Source organism: Balaenoptera acutorostrata, chromosome 6 (genome assembly GCF_949987535.1).
Source record: "Balaenoptera acutorostrata chromosome 6, mBalAcu1.1, whole genome shotgun sequence".
NCBI classification, from domain to species: Eukaryota; Metazoa; Chordata; class Mammalia; order Artiodactyla; family Balaenopteridae; genus Balaenoptera; species Balaenoptera acutorostrata.
The window spans coordinates 7,922,916-7,950,076 of record NC_080069.1 but is presented as its reverse complement, the minus strand read 5'-3'; the positions used below and the strand labels follow the sequence as shown (position 1 = coordinate 7,950,076).

The following is a 27,161-nucleotide window of genomic DNA, read 5'->3' as shown; positions in this document are numbered from 1 at the left end:
TTCAGCAGAGACTTGAAGGAGGTGAACGAGTTAGCCAACTGCATATCCGGGGGCAAAAATATTGCAGGAAGAATGAAGTGTAGACAACAAGTCCTGGGGCCAAGGAGGGAGGGATTGAAAATGCAGGTGAGAGAGGTAATGGGGATGGAGGGCTACTCGTGCAGAGCTTTTAGACCCTCGTGGGGACTTTGGCTTTTACCGAGTTAAATGGACAGATGTTGCAGTGTTTTTAGGCAGTGATCTGAGCTGCCTTTATTTTTAAAAGGATCACTGATTGCGGTGTTAAAGTAGATTTGGGGGTTGGGGTAGCACGTATTTTTCCAGGGCTTGTGAGAGCTCTAGGATCGAGATAAAAATTAACACATCACCCTTTGATAGGCCGTCGAAACGCTTCAGATCCTTTTTTGGGACTAAATTTACATGCTCGGAAGCCTCAGGCTGATTGCACCCACTCGAGGCGCGGCTGTGAGCCGAGCGCGTCCCGGAAGAGCTAATCTGCCTGGCAAGACAAACACGTGGAGGGCTTAGCGGGCTCTGGCCCGCTGGGCTCTCAGCGAAAGCCGGGCCGGAACGAGCCTCCCACGCACTGAGCTCAGCCTCGGGGGGCCTTCTCAAAGTCTGGGTTCGCTCCTTCAGCCCCGCACTGGGAAAGCAGAGGAAAACAAAGGCCCGCCTCCATTAGGAGCACCAATCCCGCTCGCCTGCCTCTTTCTCTTCCTCCAATTAGCTTCTAGGATGTGGTCCTCACGCCAGACACATCCCACCGCCGATTGGCCGCCATCTTGCTGGTGCGAGCGGCCCTGGCCAATCAGCGCCTGTCAGTCCACCCCGCGAGCCCGCGGGCAGCGGCGCGAGAGACTGAGGCCCGTTGAAGTTGGTGGGGAAGTGGGCGTGGCGCCGCAGCGCTGGGCTCGCCTCCGCCGCGCTGGGCCCGCCTCCGCCGCACTGGGCCCGCCTCCACCCCGCCCCGCCCTCCGCCTAATCTTTCTTTGGTTGCGGGTAGGGGCCAGCCCAAAGTATCCGCGAGGTGAACGCCGAGGTCCGACGGTTCGCCGCCGCCAGCATGGAGTTCGTGAAGTGCTTGGGGCACCCCGAGGAGTTCTACAACCTGCTGCGCTTCCAGATGGGGGGCCGGCAGAAGGTGATACCCAAGATGGACCAGGTGGGCCGAGCATCCCTGCATCCCGTCGGAGCGGGGAGGCTGCGCGCGAGCGCCGGCTTCTGGGCCTGGCCGGCAGGGCCCAGAATCGAGGGACAGGGTTGCGGCCAGCGGGTGCCAGACGCCTCGGGCTCCCTCCTTCCCCCGGGGGAGCAGACCCCTGACCCCTGTCAGGCGTCCCCACCCTCCCAGCCTGGTTCCCCTCTCCTTAATCAGATGTCGGGCCCGGCTGCCCTTGGTCTCCTAGGCATCCGCCCCCATCCCCAAGTTGTCTTGCTGCCTAAAATGTTTCTGTTCGTTCACAGCCTTGGTTTTTAAGTAGTTTTGCTTCACATTGCGTTGTCCTTGAGATTGATGTTTTTCTGGGTTGTAATATGTGGGTTAGAAAACTGAGACTGCATGGGTAGATTAAGTGGGAGAGGACGTGTGAAAGAATTTTGTGAACATAATGAACTATGCAAATGTTGTCACGAATACCTTTTCCGGAATGAAACCTTATTCATCCTTCCAGTTTTCAGTTACATCACCTCCATAAGCTTCTCCCCGTTTCCTGCAGTGTGATCAGTCCCTTCTTCCTCAGTGCTCCCTGAGGTTTTTAGAACACTTGTCTACTCTTGCAAGTTCTTATTAATTTTCCCTATGTCTGTCGATTAGCTACCCTGTTGGCTGCTTGAAGGCCAGACTTGGTTTTATTTATATTTCATCTTACTCACTCCTGTATCCTTTGTTAAATGAATGCTTACAAAGGTATTTATTCCAACAAGAAAATCATTAAGTGATTATTGAATGAATGGACACATTCAACTGAATTAGTGGGGTTATATCAAACGTTCTAAATTCTTTTCCCCAATGGAAATAACACAAATACTGTCCTGTGTTTAAATATACTCTTAGTTGTTGTCCTTTATTAAAACACTTTAATTTCCCATCAGAAAGAAAAGTTTTCCCTTTGTCTTATAACTCAGAATCCTTCTCATCCTTCAAGGTCTGGCTTCGCACTTGTGAATGCCACCTCTGTTGACCATTCAGCAGATATTTATTAAACATCTGTTCCACTTTAGGCTTTATACTGGGTGCAGAAGGGCAGGATAACATGTATAGACAAATAAGACACCCAAAGAGCTCATTGTCTTGTCAGGTCGATAAAATGTTATAAAATTGTTCATAGAAAGCTTAGGAAGTCACCATAACGAGATGCCTTTTAATGTTAACCTGTGACCCTCCCTCGACCATTTTCTCTAGCACTGTTTTACCTTATATCAGTCCCATAGTCTTGTATTGTGGTTATTTGTCTATGGGTTTTATGTTCCCAAAGTCCCTTTCAGATTTAAAATTCTATGTTTGATTCTGGACTTTAAGCTATTTGAAAATGGGAGTCTTGTTTGATGTACCTTTAGTGAATTAATGAACAAAAGGTGGATGCAGTGCCCTCAAGATACCTCTAGGTTTTTAAACAAGAGAAACTTAAGTATCTGTGGCAGAATATAGTAAATGCCATAAGGAAATTCACAGAAGGGAAAAAATCACCTCTGGCTGGGATAGGGGATTAATCTTTTGAGAGATGCCTAAAGGAAATACAGCCTTAAATTTCTCCTGTGCCTTGATCAATAGATATTTGTTTAATTAGGAGATTCTGGCTAAGAGTTCTTACTTGGCCCTTTCCTGAAATTATCTGCAGATATTTATATTACTGTATATTTGTGTGTTTTTTGGGGAAAAGAATTCTGTTCACTATTATCAGATGCTTCCAGGGATCTGTGACCCAAAACAGAAAAATAGTCACTGCTTTACAATCCAGGATATACAGTTTCCTGAACACCTCCTGTGACAGGTAATTCACTACCTCTGGAGACCGCCCATCTCCAGACAGTTCTGGTTTTTAGGAGGTGTTATCTTACAATGAGGGAGGGAGCCTGATTCCTCCAGCTCCATTTTTCTTTCTCAAGATTGCTTTGGCTATTCACGGTCTTTTGTGTTTCCATACAAATTGTAAAATTTTTTGTTCTAGTTCTGTGAAAAATGCCATTGGTATTTGATAGGGATTGCATTGAATCTGTCGATTGCTTTGTGTAGTATAGTCATTTTCACAATATTGAGTCTTCCAGTCCAAGAACATGGTATATCTCTTCATCTGTTTATGTCATCTTTGATTTCTTTAATCAGTGTTCTACAGTTTTCTGAGGACAGATCCTTTGCCTCCTTAGGTAGGTTTGTTCCTAGGTATTTTATTCTTTTTGTTGCAGTGGTAAATGGGATTGTTTCCTTAATTTCTCTTTCTGCCCTTTCGTTGTTAGTGTATAGGAGTGGAAGAGGTTTCTGTGTATTAATTTTGTATTCTGCAACTTTACCAGATTCATAGATTAGCTCTAGTAGTTTTCTGGTGGTATCTTTAGGATTTTCTCTGGATAGTATCATGTCATCTGCAAACAGTGACAGTTTTACTTCTTTTCCAATTTGTATTCCTTTTATTTCTTTTTCTTGTCTGATTGCCGTGGCTAGGACTTCCAAAACTATGTTGAATAATTGTGGCGAGAGTGGACATCCTTGTCTTGTTCCTGATCTTAGAGGAAATGGTTTCAGTTTTTCACCATTGAGAATGATGTTTTCTGTGAGTTTGTCGTATATGGCCTTTATTATGTTGAGGTAAGTTCTGTCTGTTCCTACTTTCTGGAAGGTTTCTATCATAAATGGGTGTTGAATTTTGTCGAAAGCTTTTTCTGCATCTATTGAGATGATCAAATGGTTTTTATTCTTCAATTTGTTAATATGGTGTATCACATTGATTGATTTGCATATATTGAAGAATCCTTGCATCCCTGGAATAAATCCCACTTGATCATGGTGTATGATCCTTTTAATCTGTTGTTGGATTCTGTTTGCTAGCATTTTGTTGAGGATTTTTACATCTATTTTCATCAGTGATATTGACCTGTAATTTTCTTTTTTTGTGATATCATTGTCTGGTTTTGGTATCAGGGTGATGGTAGCCTCATAGAATGAGTTTGGGAGGGTTCCACCCTCTGCAATTTTTTGGAAGAGTTTGAGAAGGATAAGTGTTAGCTCTTCTCTAAATGTTTGATAGAATTCACCTGTGAAGCCATCTGGTCCTGCACTTGTATTTGCTGGAAGATTTTTAATCACAGTTTCAATTTCATTACTTGTGATTGGTGTGTTCATATTTTCTATTTCTTCTTAGTTCAGTCTTGAAAGGTTGTACTTGTCTAAGAATTTGTCCATTTCATCCAGGTTGTCCATTTTATTGGCATAGAGTTGCTTGTAGTAGTCTCTTAGAATGCTTTGTACTTCTTTTTTTTTTTTTTTTTTAACCCAATGAAAGTTTATTATTAGTTGTTTTGTTTGTTTTTTTATACTGCAGGTTCTTATTAGGCATCAGTTTTATACACATCAGTGTATACATGTCAATCCCAATCGCCCAATTCAGCACACCACCATCCCCACCTCACCGCAGTTTTCCCCCCTTGGTGTCCATATGTCCATTCTCTACATCTGTGTCTCAACTTCTGCCCTGCAAACTGGCTCATCTGTACCATTTTTCTAGGTTCCACATACATGCATTAATATACGATATTTGTTTTTCTCTTTCTGACTTACTTCACTCTGTATGACAGTCTCTAGATCCATCCACGTCTCAACAAATGACTCAATTTCGTTCCTTTTTATGGCTGAGTAATATTCCATTGTATATATGTACCACATCTTCTTTATCCATTCGTCTGTTGATGGGCATTTAGGTTGCTTCCATGACCTGGCTATTGTAAATAGTGCTGCAATGAACATTCGGGTGCATGTGTCTTTTTGAATTACGGTTTTCTCTGGGTATATGCCCAGTAGTGGGATTGCTGGGTCATATGGTAATTCTATTTTTAGTTTTTTAAGGAACCTCCATATTGTTCTCCATAGTGGCTGTATCAATTTACATTCCCACCAACAGTGCAAGAGGGTTCCCTTTTCTCCACACCCTCTCCAGCATTTGTTGTTTGTAGATTTTCTGATGATGCCCATTCTAACAGGAGTGAGGTGATACCTCATTGTAGTTTTGATTTGCATTTCTCTAATAATTAGTGATGTTGAGCATCTTTTCATGTGCTTCGTGGCCGTCTGTATGTCTTCTTTGGAGAAATGTCTATTTAGGTCTTCTGCCCATTTTTGGATTGGGGTGTTTGTTTCTTTGATATTGAGCTGAATGAGCTGTTTATATATTTTGGAGATTAATCCTTTGTCCGTTGATTCATTTGCAAATATTTTCTCCCATTCTGAGGGTTGTCTTTTCGTCTTGTTTATGGTTTCCTTTGCTGTGCAAAAGCTTTGAAGTTTCATTAGGTCCCACTTGTTTATTTTTGTTTTTATTTCCATTACTCTAGGAGGTGGATCAAAAAAGATCTTGCTGTGATTTATGTCAAAGAGTGTTCTTCCTATGTTTTCCTCTAAGAGTTTTATAGTGTCCAGTCTTATATTTAGGTCTCTAATCCATTTTGAGTTTATTTTTGTGTATGGTGTTAGGGAGTATTCTAATTTCATTCTTTTACATGTAGCTGTCCAGTTTTCCCAGCACCACTTATTGAAGAGACTGTCTTTTCTCCATTGTATATCTTTGCCTCCTTTGTCATAGATTAGTTGACCATAGGTGCGTGGGTTAATCTCTGGGCTTTCTATCTTGTTCCATTGATCTATGTTTCTGTTTTTGTGCCAGTACCATATTGTCTTGATTACTGTAGCTTTGTAGTATAGTCTGAAGTCAGGGAGTCTGATTCCTCCAGCTCCATTTTTTTGCCTCAAGACTGCTCTGGCTATTCGGGGTCTTTTGTGTCTCCATACAAATTTTAAGATGATTTGTTCTAGCTCCGTAAAAAATGCCATTGGTAATTTGATAGGGATTGCATTGAATCTGTAGATTGCTTTGGGTAGTATACTCATTTTCACAATGTTGATTCTTCCAATCCAAGAACATGGTATATCTCTCCATCTGTTGGTATCATCTTTAATTTCTTTCATCAGTGTCTTATAGTTTTCTGCATACAGGTCTTTTGTCTGCCTAGGTAGGTTTATTCCTAGGTATTTTATTCTTTTTGTTGCAATGGTAAATTGGAGTGTTTCCATAATTTCTCTTTCAGATTTTTCATCATTAGTGTATAGGAATGCAAGAGATTTCTGTGCATTAATTTTGTAACCTGCAACTTTACCATATTCATTAATTAGCTCTAGCAGTTTTCTGGTGGCAGTTTTAGGATTCTCTATGTATAGTATCATGTCATCCGCAAACAGTGACAGTTTTACTTCTTCTTTTCCAATTTGTATTCCTTTTATTTCTTTTTCTTCTCTGATTGCCGTGGCTAGGACTTCCAAAACTATGTTGAATAATAGTGGTGAGAGTGGACATCCTTGTCTCGTTCCTGATCTTAGAGGAAATGCTTTCAGTTTTTCACCATTGAGAATGATGTTTGCTGTGGGTTTGTCATATATGGCCTTTATTATGTTGAGGTAGGTTCCCTCTATGCCCACTTTCTGGAGAGTTTTTATCATAAATGGGTGTTGAATTTTGTCAAAAGCTTTTTCTGCATCTATTGAGATGATCATATGGTTTTTCTTCTTCAATTTGTTAATATGGTGTATCACATTGATTGATTTGCATATATTGAAGAATCCTTGCATCCCTGGGATAAATCCCACTTGATCGTGGTGTATGATTCTTTTAATGTGTTGTTGGATTCTGTTTGCTAGTATTTTGTTGAGGATTTTTGCATCTATATTCATCAGTGATATTGGTCTGTAATTTTCTTTTTTTGTAGTGTCTTTGTCTGGTTTTGGTATCAGGGTGATGGTGGCCTCATAGAATGAGTTTGGGAGTGTTCCTTCCTCTGCAATTTTTTGGAAGAGTTTGAGAAGGATGGGTGTTAGCTCTTCTCTAAATGTTTGATAGAATTCACCTGTGAAGCCATCTGGTCCTGGACTTTTGTTTGTTGGAAGATTTTTAATCACAGTGTCAATTTCATTACTTGTGATTGGTCTGTTCATATTTTCTGTTTCTTCCTGATTCAGTCTTGGAAGGTTATACCTTTCTAAGAATTTGTCCACTTCTTCCAGGTTGTCCATTTTATTGGCATAAAGTTGCTTGTAGTAGTCTCTTAGGATGTTTTGTATTTCTGCGGTGTCTGTTGTAACTTCTCCTTTTTCATTTCTGATTTTATTGATTTGAGTCCTCTCCCTCTTTTTCTTGATGAGTCTGGCTAATGGTTTATCAATTTTGTTTATCTTCTCAAAGAACCAACTTTTAGTTTTATTGATCTTTGCTATTGTTTTCTTTGTTTCTATTTCATTTATTTCTGCTCTGATCTTTATGATTTCTTTCCTTCTGCTAACTTTGGGTTTTGTTTGTTCTTCTTTCTCTAGTTTCTTTAGGTGTAAGGTTAGATTGTTTACTTGAGATTTTTCTTGTTTCTTGAGGTAGGCTTGTATAGCTATAAACTTCCCTCTTAGAACTGCTTTTGCTGCATCCCATAGGTTTTGGGTCGTCGTGTTTTCATTGTCGTTTGTCTCTAGGTATTTTTTTATTTCCTCTTTGATTTCTTCAGTGATCTCTTGGTTATTTAGTAACGTATTGTTTAGCCTCCATGTGTTTGTCTTTTTTACGTTTTTTTCCCTGTAATTCATTTCTAATCTCATAGCGTTGTGGTCAGAAAAGATGCTTGATATGATTTCAATTTTCTTAAATTTACTGAGGCTTGATTTGTGACCCAAGATGTGATCTATCCTGGAGAATGTTCCGTGCGCACTTGAGAAGAACGTGTAATCTGCCGTTTTTGGATGGAATGTCCTATATATATCAATTAAATCTATCTGGTCTATTGTGTCATTTAAAGCTTCTGTTTCCTTATTTATTTTCATTTTGGATGATCTGTCCATTGGTGTAAGTGAGGTGTTAAAGTCCCCCACTATTATTGTGTTACTGTCGATTTCCTCTTTTATAGCTGTTAGCAGTTGCCTTATGTATTGAGGTGCTCCTATGTTGGGTGCATATATATTTATAATTGTTATATCTTCTTCTTGGATTGATCCCTGGATCATTATGTAGTGTCCTTCCTTGTCTCTTGTAACATTCTTTATTTTAAAGTCTATTTTATCTGATATGAGTATAGCTACTCCAGCTTTCTTTTGATTTCCATTTGCATGGAATATCTTTTTCCATCCCCTCACTTTCAGTCTGTATGTGTCCCTAGGTCTGAAGTGGGTCTCTTGTAGACAGCATATATATGGGTCTTTGTTTTTGTATCCATTCAGCAAGCCTGTGTCTTTTGGTTGGAGCATTTAATCCATTCACGTTTAAGGTAATTATCGATATGTATGTTCCTATGACCATTTTCTTAATTGTTTTGGGTTTGTTTTTGTAGGTCCTTTTCTTCTCTTGTGTTTCCCACTTAGAGAAGTTCCTTTAGCATTTGTTGTAGAGCTGGTTTGGTGGTGCTGAATTCTCTTAGCTTTTGCTTGTCTGTAAAGCTTTTGATTTCTCCATCAAATCTGAATGAGATCCTTGCTGGGTAGAGTAATCTTGGTTGTAGGTTCTTCCCTTTCATCACTTTAAGTATATCATGCCACTCCCTTCTGGCTTACAAAGTTTCTGCTGAGAAATCAGCTGTTAACCTTATGGGAGTTCCCTTGTATGTTATTTGTCGTTTTTCCCTTGCTGCTTTCAGTAATTTTTCTTTGTCTTTAATTTTTGCCACTTTGATTACTATGTGTCTCGGCGTGTTTCTCCTTGGGTTTATTCTGTATGGGACTCTCTGCGCTTCCTGGACTTGGGTGGCTATTTCCTTTCCCATGTTAGGGAAGTTTTCGACTATAATCTCTTCAAATATTTTCTCTGGTCCTTTCTCTCTCTCTTCTCCTTCTGGGACCCCTATAATGCGAATGTTGTTGCGTTTAATGTTGTCCCAGAGGTCTCTTAGGCTGTCTTCATTTCTTTTCATTCTTTTTTCTTTAGTCTGTTCCGCAGCAGTGAATTCCACCATTCTGTCTTCCAGGTCACTTATCCGTTCTTCTGCCTCAGTTATTCTGCTATTGATTCCTGCTAGTGTAGTTTTCATTTCAGTTATTGTATTGGTCATCTCTGTTTGTTTGTTCTTTAATTCTTCTAGGTCTTTGTTAATCATTTCTTGCATCTTCTCAATCTTTGCCTCCATTCTTATTCCGAGGTCCTGGATCATCTTCACTATCATTATTCTGAATTCTTTTTCTGGAAGGTTGCCTATCTCCACTTCATTTAGTTGTTTTTCTGGGGTTTTTTCTTGTTCCTTCATCTGGTACATAGCCCTCTGCCTTTTCATCTTCTCTGTCTTTCTGTAACTGTGGTTTTTTCTGCTTTGTACTTCTGCGGTGTCTGTTGTAACTTCTTTTTCATTTCTAATTTTACTGGTTTGAGTGCTCTCCCTTTTTTTCTTGATGAGTCTGGCTAAAGGTTTATCAATTTTGTTTATCTTCTCAAAGAACCAGCTTTTAGTTTTATTGATCTTTGCTATTGTTTTCTTTGTTTCTATTTCATTTATTTCTGCTCTGATCTTTATGATTTCTTTCCTTCTACTAACTTTGGGTTTTGTTTGTTCTTTCTCTAGCTGCTTTAGGTGTGAGGTTAGGTTGTTTATTTGAGATTTTTCTTGTTTCTTGAGGTAGGATTGTATTGCTATAAACTTCCCTCTTAGAACTGCTTTTCCTGCATCCCATAGGTTTCGGGTTGTCGTGTTTTCATTGTCATTTGTTTCTAGGTATTTTTTAATTTCCTCTTTAATTTCTTCAGTGATCTCTTGGTTATTTAGTAGCATATTGTTTAGCCTCCATGTGTTTGTATTTTTTACAATTTTTTTCCTGTAATTGATTTTTTTTTTTAATTATTAGCACCTTTAATTATTGTTTATTTATTTATTTTTTGGCTGTGTTGGGTCTTCGTTTCTGTGCGAGGGCTTCCTCCAGTTGCGGCGAGCGGGGGCCACTCTTCATCGCAGTGCGCAGGCCTCTCACTATCATGGCCTCTCTTGTTGCGGAGCGCAGGCTCAGTAGTTGTGGCTCACGAGCCCAGGTGCCCGGCAGCATGTGGGATCTTCCCAGACCAGGGCTCGAACCCATGTCCCCTGCATCAGCAGGCAGATTCTCAACCACTGCACCACCAGGGAAGCCCCTGTAATTGATTTCTAATCTCATGGTGTTGTGGTTTGAAAAGATACTTGATACGATTCCAGTTTTCTTAAATTTACCGAGGCTTGATTTGTGACCCAAGATGTGATCTATCCTGGAGAATGTTCTGTGAGTACTTGAGAGGAAAGTGTATCCTGCCACTTTAATTATATAAATATCAATTAAGTCTGTTTGGTTCATTGACTTTTTTAGTCAGTCTCACCATGCTGTGGACTTAGAATTGTGGTCAGCCCAGATCCCTTCAAGGTCTGTTCTTCCATCTTGATGCCCTCCTGAAAGACGTTTTAAACGTAGATCTTTACCTTTTAGGTAAAGGATGTCATAATAATGGCTAACATTTATTGCGCTCTTACTGTGTGCCCAGCGCCTCCTAACGTGTATTATTTAAACCTTCCAGTAACCCTGTGAGGAAGCTATTATTATTTTCCCTGTTTTTATAGATGAAGAAACAGGCACAGAGAGGTTAGTTGTTGCCTGAGGTCCCACAGCTGTTCACTGGTGGAGACCACCTTTGACCCTGGCAGTCTGAGTCCAGAGCTCACTCTCTTGACCCCATCATGCTGCTGGTCATTAAGGTGATGGGCCAGAGAGTCATATTAAGCAGAGGGTCGTCCAGATTCAGCTAAAAGCTGCACACGCTTTGTATGATGGACACAGACTGGAAACTGTGTATCCTCAGTCGGTTCCCAGCCTGATAGAGAGCAGGTGTACAAAAGATACCTAGGAAGTGCCAAGTCATCTTAAGTACATTGAGATTTCAGGAAATTTTAGTGAAGTAGAACTGTTTTACAGTGAAAAGTTTTTAGAAAACACAGAAGTGCTTTGCAAAGTGTAGGGCCTTGAAAAGAGGTGTTAGATTTAGATTAGTGGGGGAGGATCCTCTGTGGGGAACGCCAGTATGAGCCAAGTCATGTAGGTGGGACTAAGCACAGTGTGTGTGGCTGGAATTGAGTGCAAAGTGCAGTGGGTGCACGTGGGAGTCCAGGCGCTGAGCTGTATTCCGTGAAGCAGGCAATGGTCAAATGCACCTGTGGCACTATGAAAGCAGTATTTTTGGAACAGTAGTTTGGCAGGTGAATGGAATTAGGGGATTAAACTGTGAGAATAATCAAATTAATAACGATAATAGTAATATTAATAGACAGCATTTATTGAGTTCTGTGTTCCAGGCACTGGCGAAGCTCTTGAAGTCTGTTATCTCAATGTTATCAGTTAGCTTTCGTTGGGTAACCACCCCAAAACGGAGTGGCTTAATTCTGGACACTGGATGCACAACAGTGTGACTTAACACTCCTGAAGTGCACGCTCACAAATGGTCAAGATGGTCAATTTCATGTTATGTATATTTTACCACAGTTAAAAAACCAAATTCGGGCTTCCCTGGTGGTGCAGTGGTTGAGAATCTGCCTGCCCATGCAGGGGACACAGGTTCGGGCCCTGGTCTGGGAAGATCCCACATGCCACGGAGCAACTGGGCCCGTGAGCCACAATTACTGAGCCTGCGCGTCTGGAGCCTGTGCTCCGCAACAAGAGAGGCCGCGATGGTGAGAGGCCCGCGCACCGTGATGAAGAGTGGTCCCCGCTTGCCGCAACTAGAGAAAGCCCTCGCACAGAAACGAAGACTCAACACAGTCATAAATAAATAAATAAATAAAAGAACGTGAATTTCTTTAAAAAAAAAAACCAAATTCAGTGACTTAAAATAACAACTGTTATTTAGTTCACAGTTCTCTTGGAGAGCTGGGGAGTTCTGGTCTGGGCCAACTTGAGTGATTTCTACTGGGTTTGCTCAGCTGGCTGGTTGGCATGTGGCTGGACCATCTGATTAGCAGGCTATAGGCTGGAGCGTTGAGGGGAGGTTGGGCCCTGTGTGTCTCATCCAGCAGGCTAGCCTGGGGACTCTCCGCTCTTGACTGGAATCATGCAAACCCCAGTGTGCACGCACTCGTCCGCTTTCTGCTTGACTCACAGTTGCTACTGTCTTGTTGGCCAAAAAAAGTCACAAGGGGAGCCCAGATGCGAAGAAGTGGAGATAGACTCCACCTCCTGATGGGAAGAGCCACAAACTTTATGGCCATTTTGTAACTTACCATACTTAGTCGATCTTGACAACAACGCTAAAGAGATAAGTGCTATTATTACTGCCATTTTACAGATTAGGAAACTGTAGCATAAAGGAGTTGAATTTGGAAGCTCTCAAGTGGTGGTTGCATGATGCCATCCCTGGCCTGTCTGAAGACCTTCATGCTTCCACTCTGGAGGCCACCCAGAATAAAGAGCACAGGCTTTGACTGGCCCCGGAGAGCGATCACATTCCAGTGCTGTCACGTGTGCACCAGACACATCACGGGCACACAGCAATTTCTGGCTTCTGTCTGCCCTTCCCAGTTCTGTTGTGCACTTCCTCCCTCCCTCCCTCCCTCCCTCCTTCCTATCCTTCCTATATTCGTTTAACAAACATCTGGCCACTGGTTGCGTGCTTGATATTGTTCTAGGTGCTGGGATGAAACAGTGAACCAAATAGGTGAAGATCTTGCTTTTGCTAATCGTACATTCTAATAGAAGAGAGAGAGAAGGAAAAAAAAGCAAATATACAGTATTTCAGGTGGGGAGAAGTACTGCAAAGAAAAATGATAGTAGGGCAAGGGAGCTGAGTGTCTGAAGTCAGGGGACACAATTTATAGGGTTGTGATTTGGGTCCAGAGACTTCTCTGTGTCACATTTTCTTCTCTATGAAATGAGACTTGGAAAAAATGGTAGCATTGGATACCTCTAGAGAGGCGAATGGGTGGCCACAGTAAGGGGTAGGGGTAAGACTTTTCACAGTATAATCTTTTTAATTTTTCAAGAAGTGAGACCTGGGCTATTCCCTCTCCTAGCTCTAAGATTTGATGAGCAATGCAGTACAGTATTATTTTGTTAGTTGTAGTTTTCCTGAGCCGTTTTTAACCCCCATGAACCATTTTTTAAAAATAGCTGAGTATACCTCTAGTTAGAGGAAACATAGGAAAAACCATTTTCCTTCACTTAACATTATCTTAGTTTCTCTCTTAGAAACAAAGAAGCTGGGGGAATAAATTTACACTTAGCAGACATGGAGGGCTGAGATTATTTCAGTCACAGAAGGATTTGGCTGTAGGAGTTCAGGGTTCCCTAAATTGACTTATTCTGAATTTTTAGGAGCATATCAGTAAATCTGGCATCATACTGCCACCTGCAAGTTGTGTGACATCACTAAGAGAGCACATAATGGAAAAACTCGGTGTTTTGTAATCATGCAGTTCTGGCTTCTATCAAGTCTAAATCCTATTACTTAGACTAATGTCTATGAAGTTTAAGCCTGACTCTATTCCTTTTGGTGACTTAACCTCCAGCAACAGGTTCTTCCTCTGTAAAATAGAGACAGTGGATCACAATCTGTCAATCACAATTTCCCAACTCCAAAATGGTCTGAAAACAAAGAGGTTTCTAATAAGTCTGGCTCAAGGTCACTTGGCAGTACCATGTGCTCTGATATATAATAAAGTGATCCCACTTAGTATAACTATTCAAATGTTTTGCTGAAGAAGTGTCGATAATCAGTTACAGGGAGCCATTCCACAATGACAGGCTGTATGGGCATTTCATTGCCTGTCTTCTAAAACACTGCAGATTCTGAATTCTGCTACACATCTGGCCACGGAGACCTTGGGTGGATTGCACGTCTTTATCGTGTCATCTTTAAAAGGTTGCATAATGTTTGTATTGTGCTTGGCATGTAGTAGCGGCCCAGTAAGTGGTAGTTATTACTCTTGCTGTTACGTAACTTCATTTCTGAAGTTTGTGGGGTTTTCCCTCCCTTCTGCGGGAGCCTGTGTTACTTAATCTGAATGGAAGGCCGTGGGGAGGGTTGGTCGCCGTCCACTTGTGGAACTGTCTTTCAGGTGGAGCCCCAGTCGTGGGAGGACAGTCCTGCACTTCTCACCACTGCACACTCTTCCTCTCAATGCCTTTCATCCCTGTTTTCTCTCACTGGAGAGTTCTTGTGAGCACGCCCATCTCAGACAGCGAAGAAGAACATCAGGAGGCTCTAGGGATGGGCCACAGTAGCTTTAGCTTTTTTTTTTTTTTTTTTTACTTTTTTTCCCCTTAGCCTCATGGGAAGCAAGCAGTGGAAATTTAACAGTGGTGTTTTCCATAGTGTGTTTCATAGTTATATCTCCCTGTATCTTCTTGGCAATTTGAGGAAATTATTGTTACAGAATGAGGTATTGACACAAATAGGTGCCAGGAAAAAAGAATGACGGGGTAAGGAGATGCAAAGTGATTTTGTGACCTCGCTCCAGTGGTTAAGAATCCGCCTGCCAATGCAGGGGACATGGGTTCGAGCCCTGGTCCGGGAAGATCCCACATGCCGCAGAGCAACTAAGCCCGTGCGCCACAACTGCTGAGGCTGTGCTCTGGACCCTGTGAGCCATAACTACTGAGTCCACATGCCACAACTACTGAAGCCCGCGCACCTAGAGCCCATGCTCCACAACAAGAAAAGCCGCCGCAGTGAGGAGCCCATGCACCGCAACAAAGAGTAGCCCCCGCTCACTGCAACTAGAGAAAGCCTGCACGCAGGAATGAAGACCCAACGCAGCCAAAAATAAAATATATAAATTTATATTAAAAAAAAAAGACAAGGATGACTGCTAAAAAAAAAAAAAAAAAGAGAGTGGAGAAGGTGTGTGGGAAAGGAGGGGGCGTGTCCTTCAAGATTGTTGCTCTTCAGAACCAGTGCGATGAACCTTTTTTTTAATATATAAATTTATTTATTTATATTTATTTTTGGCTGTGTTGGGTCTGCGTTGCTTCGCGCGGGCTTTCTCCAGTTGCAGCAAGCAGGGGCTACTCTTCGTTGTGGTGCGCGGGCTTCTTACTGCAGTGGCTTCTCTTGTTGCGGAGCACGGGCTCTAGGCGCAGGGGCTTCAGTAGTTGCGGCGCGTGGACTCAGTAGTTGTGGCTTGCAGGCTCTAGAGCGCAGCCTCAGTAGTTGTGGCACACGGGCTTAGTTGCTCCATGGCATGTGGGATCTTCCTGGACCAGAGCTCGAACCTGTGTCCCCTGCATTAGCAGGTGGATTCTTAACTACTGCGCCACCAGGGAAGTCCCAATGTATGATGCACCTTTGACATCAGCCCCCAAACCCTTAGTTGTAGCCAGGGATTAAAACATTTGGCAGTGCAGTGAAAGGAATCATTGTGGCCTGGTAACAACAGTTGTATGTGAAGGGTGGCTTAGAGCTCAGAAAAGAGCTGTTATTCTGTTCTTTCTATTGTGAAGTCTTGCCTCTCCACATTTTGATAGGAAAGGAGTTGGTGAATTGTTTTTAAATACTCTTTGAACTTACTCATTTACGCATCAGACCTTCACTGAGTATTTTTATATGCCAGACTGTATGTACGAAATGATTTTACTAATATATGATGCTTAGTAAATGTTAATTTTTACTAATTTTTAAAATTGAACTTGGCAATAATTTCTCATGATTATGTGATTTAAAAAGAAAAGCTTTACCCTCTTGACAGAAGAACATGTATCCATGGTAAGAAATAAACACATATGAAAAGAAGATAGTTCACGTGGACCCCAGCAGGGTCCCAAGGTTCACTGTTAACATTCCAAAGTGACTATGGGATTTCCACATACATACATATATATATGTATATGTGTGTACATATATTTATTTATTTTAAACCATCCCCCCTGTTAGAGATTGCAAATGTTTCCTGTTTCTCTCTTAAAAAGAGAGTGGGGGAGACTGGGGGGGTGGTATATGGGAACTCTGTATTTTCCACTCAATTTTCCCTGAACCTAAAACTGCTCTAAAATATAAAGTCTCCATAAAAAAATATACAAAACAGCCAGCAGTTCTTTCTGATATGCTTGTATATCAGAACATGGCTTTTTTTTTTTCTGGAAAAAGTTTTTGTCTTTCTTAGGGAAGAGTAAATAAGGTTCGTAAAGATCGTTACAGCTCACTGATTTGAAAGGGAAAGATGATTAGAAATCTTAAAAGGAATAGCTAGCTTTCCAGAGGATAATAGAGGTTTAACAGGTGTTCAGGTAAAACCAGAACTGGACAGTAGTTAAAGGGGTAAAAACATTTCATTCAGAAAAGCAATTGCAATAGAGGAAAGAGACCTCAGTATGGAACTGGGCTCGGTTCCGAATACAACAAGGAGCAGAGTGTAGGTGTGGGTGGATGGAAAAGTACTAAGAGGAAACATCTGGGGTAAGGGGCATTCTGCTGCAACGACCTACCGGGATTCTTGCTGGAGGCAGGTCAGGGCGCTGGGATGGTGGTGGAAGAGGAACGGGCCAGATGGTGCGGGTGATCGTACGTGGCGGATGGGGGATTCTGGCTAAACCAGTTTAGCAGGGTTCTTGCTAAAGCTGAGCGACGCAAAGATAAACACAGAAGTACAAAGGTGTAGGATTTAGGAGCCTGACTAAAGTTTGGCGAAGGAGAGATTCGGGTTCCGTTAACAGCCTGCGGGTTCTGGGGAGAAGAGGAACAAGATGAGGAAGGCAAGGGTGGTGAGCCGGAGGCCGGGGGCGGGGCTCGCATCTGGGCAGGGTGGGCGGGGCTGGACGCGGGGCGGGGCTCGCGTCCGGGCGGGCGGCGGGCCCGCGTGCGGGGTGCGTGGGGCTGGCGGCGGGGCGGGGCTCGGCTCGCATCTGGGCGGGCGGGGCGGCGGACGCCAGCTCCCTGCTCCGCCGCCCCAAGCCTATTGCGGTGGAGCAAGAGCTGGTCCCGCCCCTCGGTGGGCGCCTCTCCGCTCTTCTCGGGTCTATGGAGGAAAAACTGCGCTGGCCCCGCGATTCCCATGGCCGCAGTCGCCTGCGGCACCAAGGCCATGTCCCTTTTCAAGCGGACCTTGGTGCTGAGCCCCGGCGCGGCGCCCAGGGGCGCGGGCACTCCCCCGCGCGGCTGCCCCTTGCCCCCTGCCGCCTGGCCCTCCAAGGACCGGCCGCGGGGAGAGGGCGTGTGCGGCCGGCTGCGGAGCCCCGCGGCAGCCGGCCGCCCGCCCCAGCCCCACTCCAGCCCCTCCGCGTCTCCCACCGCCGTGTGTCTCCTCTGCCCGCAGGACTCGCTCAGCAGCAGCTTGAAAACTTGTTACAAGTACTTGAATCAGACCAGTCGCAGTTTCGCAGCTGTTATCCAGGCGCTGGATGGGGAAATGCGGTGAGTGGCGCAGGCAGCTCTTTGTGACCTGGGGGAAGAAAACTTTGCCACGGCTCGTTGGAAGCCACTTTTTGACACAGCCCCTCGCATTGCTGTCTCCGTGCTTGTGGCGTAGCCTGAACAGGCCCCTGTGGGTGAAGGAAATGTTCGCGGTTGAAACACGCCTGTGTTTACTTTAGAATGCCCTTCCAGGCACCTAGCCATCTCATAGCGTCCGTGCAGGCCCAGCTCTTTCAGGGAGGGGGAGGGGGTGTTTATTAACTTTTTTTAGTGCTGGCAGCTGGACCTGTCTCTGAGCGGCTGATGCATTTTCCTTGGCTTCACTTATGCTACTTTGCATTTCTAGTATATTGGGTTAATTCTTCTGAAGTTGCCTCTGTGCAGATTATATACGTGACTTAGCCGTTAGGTATGATACTATTGATAGTGAGAAGTTATTGTGTCTTTTGACTTTATTTTATCTGCAAAATAATAGCTCCGTCTAAATGGTCTGCTGGTCTTTCTACAGTTGTGCTGCATTAGTTAAATGTAACTCATTGTGGGAGTAGTAGTGACGTCCAGCTGGCAGGTTTTTTATTTATTTATTTATTTTTATAAATAAACTACAGAAGTCCATTGCTCCCATCTCAGAGAAGCCAAGAAGTTGCATTAAGTACGAAAAGTTTTGGATATCCTTTCATAGTTCTGTAGAGTTAAGGGTGTAGGAGGATTTAGAAAATGGCCCAGCAAAAATGAGATGTGATTTTAAAACAAATATCTTTGAATGTTTGTTCCAGTGTATTGATAGTTATTCCTTTCTTACAGCCATGCAGTATGCATATTTTATCTGGTTCTCCGAGCCCTGGACACTCTGGAAGATGACATGACCATCAGTATAGAAAGAAAGGTCCCCCTGTTACACAACTTCCACTCATACCTTTATGAGCCCGACTGGCGGTTCACGGAGAGCAAGGAGAAGGACCGACAAGTCCTGGAGGACTTTCCAACGGTAGCGGGACTAACGGGACGCAGTCGTGCGCATGATTGGTGGGGTGGCCGTCAGCCGGCCCGTGTGCCTGGAGGGAACTGCAAAACCAGCAGTCTCAGGGCAGTGTAGCATAATGTGGCAATGGTGCGTCTCAAGCCAGACTGCCTGGGTTGGCGGCCCCATGCTCCCACTCGTTAACTGGTGCTGCGTTATATAGCCTGCCTGGGCCTCTGTTTCTTCATCGGTAAGACAGAGAGAATAATGGTCCCTGCCTCCTAGTGTGGTTGTGAGGATGGAAAGAGTTAACGTAGGTGGAGCTCTTAGGTGTTAGCTGCTATTGTCATTACCGGGATGTTGTTGGGAAGTCCAGCCTTCCTTCCTGTGGAGAGAGCACTCCAGTACCAGTGTCGTGAAAGATGGGTTCTCCAGCCAATGCACCCGAGAACGCAGCCTAGGTGTGTCGCGCTGCTGGCCTCTGGGGCACCCTGAACCTGGTGGCGTGCTGTGCAGCTCATGATGGGTGGCAGCTGTGGGGTAGGGCGCAGGCTCTTTGCAGCTGAGCTGAGGACTGAAGCAGGATGATCTCCGCCACCCGCAGCTGTGTGAGCCTGGACACACCCCTTAACTTCCCTGTGCCTCAGTTTCCTCATTTGTAAAGTTAGAGCTGTGAGGCCTGAATGAGTTCATACATGTAGAGTACTTAGAATAGTGTTCTATAAATATTAGGTATTTAGTCCACTCAGTTGGAGTAAAGTGGGTTCTAATTAAAATCTTGAGCTTTAGAAGATCCCACAAATTTCTCTTGTGCATGTGACTAGGTCCTACTCTTCTGGGATTTGCATGTCTTATCACATAAATAAGTGGTTCTTCCCTACCTTATAAATAAAGGTTTGATTTAGCAAAGTCTTATGTTCCCTAGGAGCCCAAAGGAGCCCTTCTTTTTGTACACAGTTGCCAGAATTTGAGGGGAAGAATAGTCCTTAAGTGGCTCCCTTACTATTGAAACAAATCTATATTCTTCAGCGGGGAGGGGAGGAATCCAATCATTACGGAAGAATGTTTGAGAAGGACTCCTTTGGAGCAAGGGCTGTTTCAAATTACTGAGATCACACCTTCAGTGTCAAAGCCAAAAACAAAATACAGTACCATACAAACCAAGAGAAAAGGGCTGTGAAGAAAAATTAGGCGGAGTTCTTATAGTACAATACAAAAGAAGAAAAGAGAAAAATCTGGAGAAGAGTTAGGCAAGGAAGTAGAGCTCTCACATAGGGAAGGTGCTGGTGATTGGTTCTCACGGGACACCCTCTCACAAGACCAGAGCAGGTGGCATCTGCCTGGGAATCTGTGGCCATTTACCGGTGAGCTTTTGAAGCTCTGCCAATGCAGAGAAAGTGCTGCAAACAGGGTAACATCCCACTTGTAATTGAAGTGTGTTCTCACTTAAAAAAAAAATCATACATTGTTCTAGCCTGGAGCCTCCGAAAACAAAAGCAGTCTCCCAAACTACTTGAATCTTCATAACAAACAATTTCTGGTCATGGAATAAATGTCACATGTATTTTAAAAATCAAGGCGGCCCTATCCACTCAACAAAAATGAAAGAATATGAAAATAAATGCCAAAATAATTTCAGAGGTATAGCTAGTAAATTTTCAGACAGTATTCTAATGTGCGTATGAAACCTGAGTCTATTTCTTTATAAAAATGACACTTTGTTCTGGAAGGGTTCAAGGTGAAGACTAATCCATCTTTTGCTGTACTGGATCGTAGGGTCAGCGCACAGGCGCTACGCTCTCAGAAGCAGAGACTTGCTCCTGTGGAGTGAAGGGGACAGAAAGTGCAGGCGTCGCTACTTTGCTGTTGTTAACCTTTTACATCCTTGTGATTATGAAATACGCGAAGCTGTGTGTTTTGTGAAAGTGTGTAATTTTAAGACACTTGCATTGGCGGTCCTGTCCGTCTGTGGTTCAGCTTGAGAGCGGAGTGTGTGGAGACGCCTCCTGCCTCCCCTTCAGGAGCGCTTTGTGTGTGTGCTGGCCTGTCCCAGCAGCTCCAGTTTGAAGGGTGAACCGGTTGCCGAGGGTTAGGTGTACTGTGGGTTTGGGGCGAGGGCCTCCCTCACACAGCACTGCTCTCAGATGGGGGCAAGAAGGGCCCTTCCCCCTCCCCTCACTCTACTTATTTAATTATTGTTTTAAGTCCATCTTTTTTTTCTTTTTGGCCGCTCAGTGCGGCATGCGGGATCTTAGTTCCCCAACCAGGGTTCGAACCTGTGCCCCCTGCATTGGGAGCCCAGAGTCGTAACCACTGGACCGCCAGGGAAGTCCCTTCCTGCCCCTCACTTTAGAGGGGCCCTCTCTGGGCCACCTCACCCTCAGGGGGGGCCGTGGGAGCATGCCTGCCCCGAGCTTGTGCAGCTCCCCTTGTAGACCATCTTCTGGGGGTCTGGGATTGCGTGCCCCCAGTTCCCTGAGACACCCCACACACACCAGCTTGCAGTCCGTTTCCTGGGGCCCGTCTCCTCCAGGGTGGGCTGTGCACCAGTGACCGTGCCCCGTGGCCCGAGGGCGGCTCTTCAGGAGGGTCGTGGGTGAAGCTTGACCCTGCTGTCTGGGGTGTCCTTACACACGAGTGTGAGATTCCTCCTCCTGGCAGTCTCTGCACTATTTAATTTTGGAACAGAAGCCTGAGGGACCAAGAATTTTAAATTCACACCCGAGTCTTCCAGGTGGTTGTGAAGGTATGTTTGTCAGGGCGGGAGAAGAGAACATACTGCACTTGGTAAGTTACTAGCTCGCTTGATGGTTTAAGATTTTGAGCCACGTGGCGTGTGGCCACCGTTGTGCTCTTGCCCCAGGCCCGGTGGAAGGTGGGGCTGAGCCTCCACGGGGCCTTCTAACCGAGTGAAGCGGCTGAAGCCTGCCTCCGGTCAGCGTTGACATGGGACCTGGGGCTGTAATAAGGCTTCAGTGCTCATTAGTTGATACTAAGGTTTCTAGAACACTCACTGTATATTATGGGTTAAATTAGAGTACATCTTTTTCACCTGGTACTAGTGGAGACTGGTAGTCTTAGAACTCTACCTCCAAACACAGCTTGAGAAATAAGAAGGGGTTACTTTTAAATGTTAATGGCAGTAATAGCGTACATTTATTGAGCTATGAGTTACGAAATGTATTTCATTATTGGTTTATCATGTGCTTTATTTAATATTAATATAGTTTTAACATGTAATGGATATGATACACTGTTAATCACGTGTGTATAGATAAGGAAATTGAGACAGAGATTTAAGCCCCTTGCCTGAAATCACCTGTGAAGTTAAGTGGCAGAACCAGGATTCAAACACAGAAGGCCTACATCCAGAACCCTTGTGCTTAATCCCTGGCACACTCTACTGGCCCTTTAAAAAATGGTTAAAAATAAAACTTTGCATATAGGTGAAGGTAGCATCACCCAGTGTTTTGGTGGTTTTTTTTTTTTTTTTGGCTGTGTTGGGTCTTCATTGCTGCGCGCGGGCTTTCTCTAGCTGTGGCAAACGGGGGCTACTCTTTGTTGTGGTTCGCGGGCTTCTCATTGCGGTGGCTTCTCTTGTTGCGGAGCACAGGCTCTAGGCACGCAGGCTCAGTAGTTGTGGCTCGTGGGCTCAGTAGTTGTGGCGCACGGGCTTAGTGGCTCTACAGCCTGTGGGATCTTCCCGGACCAGGGCTCTAACCCGTGTCCCCTGCATTGGCAGGTGGATTCTTATCCACTGAGCCACCAGGGAAGCCCCACCCAGTGTTTTGATCATAACATCCCAAGGTTTATAATCAGGGAGATTTCTGTGTACATGCTCCCCTTGCCCCTGCTTTGGGGCTGGCCTTTCTCCATTGTACCAGTGGACTCCCCGTGGTGTCCTTCCTTCTCGTACTTGGAATCACTAGAGTGACCCCGGGACCTAGAAGTGTACTGTAGCTGGGAAACAGAATTCCCTGGAGGGACAAGGAAAAGCCCCTCCTGGCTGACCTCGCGGGCAGAGCTGCCTGGGGGAGTCGGACCCCTCCCTCCCCACCCTCCCTCAGGTTTCTGGGAGAACGGAGAGCTCTTTATGGTCACTCCTCCCTAGATATTTTTGTTTTCATGTTTTGAATTATATAATGATGTAGTAAGTACCGAAGAGTTGAAGTTGGTTCACATCCAGCAGTGAAGTGTTTATTTTGGAGCCTTTGTTTTCAAGCCTAAGCTGCTCCTCCCCCAGCTGGCTGGCCTTTCCCCTCTTATAAATAGAACTGACCCAGCCTGGGATCTGTTGAAAGACCAGGTCCTCGGGAGATTCAGGGATTCAAATGACCTTTGGTAGAGGTGTTCGTTTGCTTCAGTCCACGTGGGAATTACCTTTTGGCTTTGTCTTGGAACAGCTGTTCTGTAGAGAACAGTTCTGGAGAGATCAGATTGGTTTTATGGAATTTGAGGGTTTAACAGTTGATGTTCATCAGAATAATCCTAAAGGATCTTAGGCTTCTGAACCCCTTCAGTGCCTTGCAGCCCTCTGGGTTTCCCTCAGGTCCTTAAATTTAGGTGTTTCCTGAGGGAGTTTTTCTAACCTTTCTGTAAACATAGACCAGGTACTTCTCACACTTCGGAAGCTTAGCAAAGTCTATTCACTGTTTTCAGTATTGTGTGTTGATGGCATATTATTTGAGAAGTTTCATGGTGTTTTATTGGGTTGGCCCAAAAGTTCGTTCTGGTTTTTCCGTAAGATGGGATGAAAACCCCGAACGAACTTTTTGGCCAAACCAGTATATTTTATTTTGATAACCTACAGACACTTCTTTGAACTTTAAGCAAGATACTTGTACAGTAGCAGTGACTTTTAAAAACATCAATAGTACTTTTCGACATTAAAGCTTGGGCTGTGAAAAAAAATGTTGGATAGCCTGCCGCAGATTGAACTGAACTGAGTTGTTTAAGGAATTAGAAAGTGTAGCCTTATAGTAGGGAGACACTGTAGCTTCATGGCATAAATTCGGGAACTGGGGATAGACAGTGATTGGCTGGTCTCCTTGCTAGAACATAGGCTCTGGGGCGGAGTTTCTGGTCATCTCCCGGCTGTGCGTCCCAGTGCCCAAGACATGTTTGCACAAATGAATCTTCATTATCATGAGGCTTGTCTGAAAATGAGCCATTCTTCCTAAAATGCTTACACTTATGTCCAGTTTTATGTTGAAGTATCTCATTTCTCATTAGGTGGGAAGATGAGCGTATGATAAGACTATGAATCTTCTCTTTTTTTTGTTTTTTTTTTTTTGGGGCCATGCCCCGAGGCTTGTGGGATCTTAGTTCCCTGACCAGGCGTCGAACCCGGGCCCTCAGCAGTGAGAGCTCGGAGTCCTAACCCCTGGACTGCCAGGGAATTCCTTGAATCTTCTTTTGAGTCTAGAAACTTTAGCATTTCTGTACCCTTCTATTTTAATATTTATGAGATCTGCCGAACTTATTATTCAATATGTAGAAAGCTAGCATAACCTAGATGTTAGACTTATAGCTGGATTGTTTGGGAGTCTTCCCTAATGAGTTCTGTTGTTGCTTTGCTTTATGATCTGTAGGTACCCTGTTGGTTCCCAGTTTTAATAACGTATTTCATATTTTCTGTTTTTTATGACCTCCGTTTCAGATCTCCCTGGAGTTTCGAAATCTGGCTGAGAAATACCAAACAGTGATTGTTGACATTTGCCGGAAGATGGGATTTGGGATGGCAGAGTTTTTGGATAAGCGTGTGACGTCTGAACGGGAGTGGGACAAGGTTAGTGTCCCTGTGGAGCGTTGTCGGTGTGAGTGGCACTGATGAACTGGCAGTGCTCACCATGACATTCGGGCCGAGGGACAAGGGGGGGTTTCACAGCCCAGCTGTAGTGTCTCCACATAAACACTTAATAGGGGCTTACGTGTAGTCATACCTGGAATAATCCTTGCTCTGGGGAGCTTATCGTCAAGTTAGGCCAGGGGTCCCCAAACCCTGGGCCGTGGACCGGTATCGGTCCGCAGCCTGTTAGGAACCGGGCCGCACAGCAGGAGGTGAGCGGCGGGCGAGCGAGCGAAACCTCATCTTCTGCTCTCCATCGCTCGCATTACCGCCTGAGCCATCCCCCACCCCCCCCCCACTCTGTCCGTGGAAAAACCGTCTTCCACGAAACCGGTCCCTGGTGTCAGAAAGGTTGGGGACCGCTGCGTTAGGCCAGAGCAGATATAACTCGTCCCAGAGGTGCAGACATCAAGCTGATGAAAGTGTCTCTGACTTGCTGTGAAATTTGAGGTTAATGACCAAATTATTGCATGTAATACAGAGACATCAGTAGTTTTCACATCTTAAAATGTGTCTTCTATTTTTCTTTACTGAGCACATGTGTGTGTTTCTGAGTCATTTCCAGTTCCTTCATAACACAAGCTTACTTTTTTTAAAATGAAATTTGGGTTTCTTTTTGTTTTTAACATTTCTTTATTTAGGCTGTGCTGGGTCTTACTTGCGGCATGCTGGGTCTTTAGTTGTGGCATGCGGGATCTAGTTCCCCAACCAGGGATCGAGCTCAAGCCCCCTGCATTGGGAGCGCAGAGTCTTAGCCACTGGACCACCAGGGAGTCCCCACGAGCTTACTTTTAAATTCAGTGCCACCTTGGCCCCATTTACTTAGGAGTAGGTATCAGACTGTTAAATTATATTCTGTGTCTGTTTCCTCAGAAACAAAACGGTTCACAAGGATCCCAAGGCACTAACTTGGATCATAGTTGCATTACGCTGAGGAGTGAGTGCCTTTCTAATACCCACTCCTCCTTCCCCATCATCTTTTCATAGAAATAAGACGACGCGAGAGGTTCCAGGTTTCTTGACATCCGCCTACCTCTTTTTACGGTGCTTGTAGATGCACATATGTGGAGGTACACTGCAGGAGCCCCTGGGGGGCCCAGGTTGTCTTCCTCTAGGGACAGAGCAGCTGGAAAGGGCTGTGAGAGCAGATGATGTGGCAGATAAAATTACACTGGCTTTCATTTGACCAGAGGTTATCCCTGACCAGCAGCTGTGAAGGACGTTGGCCAGGGGCTGGGGAGAGCGTGCTTCTCTGGACAAAGTGCCGTAATTGACTATGGGGACTAAACTTGACTCAAAATACAAGATAGGAGGGGAGCGGGTCTTGCCCATTTTCCATAGGAATGGCCTCTGTGAGGCTTACTCATCACCTCAATGGAAGCAGAGACATTTTAAACGTCTAAATTATGTACATATTTTGTGTCTCTAATAGTGTTTAGGTTAGGATCCCAAAAGAGATGCTACAGCATATTCATTGAGTGAGTGTAGGTCCAAGGTCTGGCCCCTTCATTGTTCACGACTCAAAACTTGATGACAGCATCTTTGGAACTGGTGGTTTATGCTCCACAAGTGGGCGTGAGTGTGGCTGCCGCTAGAATATCGGTTTATGAATTTCAAGTTAAAGCCGGAACTCCTGGCCACGAGCCAGCGCTCGTTATCAGCACAGTAACTTCCTTTTCTGCTGTGCAGATCTATTCAGGAAACTTAATTATAGGCTGTTGAATAGAAGTTCTGATCAGATAAAACTGAATACTTGTAAAGATTTTTCTTTTCCTTCAACTTTAGAGGAAAATGAATACCTCCATTCTAGGAGTATTTCTACCCAAAGAACTGTTATCTTAACATAAAATATACTTTTCCTTGGACAGCAGTGTGGGTGTTGTAATGTAATATGTAATGCTTTTATTAATTTCTAGTGAGTCTTTTAAAAATTTGTTGTCCACAGCTGCTTTCTCTCTGATTTCAGCATATCTTTACTCTTTCCAGATCCTTCCTCTCCTAGAACATATTTCAAGTGCTTTTTCTACCATTTCATCATACCTCTTGATTAGTCTGTGACTTTGTATTACTTTCTTTTTTAAAAATTATTTATTTATTTATTTATTTTTGGCTGCGTTGGGTCTTCGTTGCTGCACGCGGGCTTTCTCTAGTTGCGGCGAGCGGGGGCTACTCTTCGTTGTGGTGCACGGGCTTCTCATTGTGGTGGCTTCTCGTTGCATAGCATGGGCTCTAGGTGTGCGGGCTTCAGTAGCCGTAGCACGCAGGCTCAGTAGTTGTGGCGCATGGGCTTAGTTGCCCCGCGGCATGTGGGATCTTTCCAGACCAGGGCTCGAACCCTTGTCCCCTGCATTGGAAGGCGGATTCTTAACCACTGCACCACCAGGGAAGCCCTGTATTACTTTCAACCAGAGACACTCTCTACTCTGGTCTTTGCCTAACTCTGCTGCAGAGGGTACCTTCTTTAACTCCTCTTCACTTCTTAAGTTGTCTAATGGACATTCATTTTATAAACGTATTGCTTTAAGTAATACAGTATTGTAAATCAACTGTATTTCAATTTAAAAACAAAGAGTATTCCATTGAGTTGTCTTGGAATACTCTTCTCCGGGTAGGACAGCTTTGACAAACCACTTGTATAGAAAAAAACTTCTTTGACAATTAAGATTTACATTTACTCAGATTTCAATTGAGAGAAAGGCAGAGTTTTAGCAAAGTTGTTAAACCCTGCCTCTGAAGCCATACGGCTTGGCTGAGAATCCCTGGCCTCTGACTTACCAGA

The 27,161-nt window shown here is 44.2% G+C and overlaps 1 protein-coding gene across 3 annotated transcripts in view; it reads left to right on the top strand.

Annotated features, from left to right (window-relative positions):
- Positions 1 to 973: 973 nt before the first annotated feature.
- Positions 974 to 27,161, top strand: part of FDFT1 (farnesyl-diphosphate farnesyltransferase 1) — a 42,072-nt gene continuing 15,884 nt past the window's right edge. Inside the window, exons 1-4 of one of the 3 annotated variants that reach the window (XM_007192679.2) lie at positions 974 to 1,162; positions 17,476 to 17,573; positions 18,378 to 18,561; positions 24,194 to 24,322. In XM_007192679.2, coding sequence (XP_007192741.1) covers positions 1,064 to 1,162; positions 17,476 to 17,573; positions 18,378 to 18,561; positions 24,194 to 24,322 — 510 coding nt within the window. In that variant the 5' untranslated portion in view covers positions 974 to 1,063. Of the gene's footprint in view, positions 1,163 to 17,111; positions 17,574 to 18,377; positions 18,562 to 24,193; positions 24,323 to 27,161 lie in introns of those variants that run through there. The other 2 variants (XM_057547731.1, XM_007192680.2) reach the window with 2 other exon arrangements.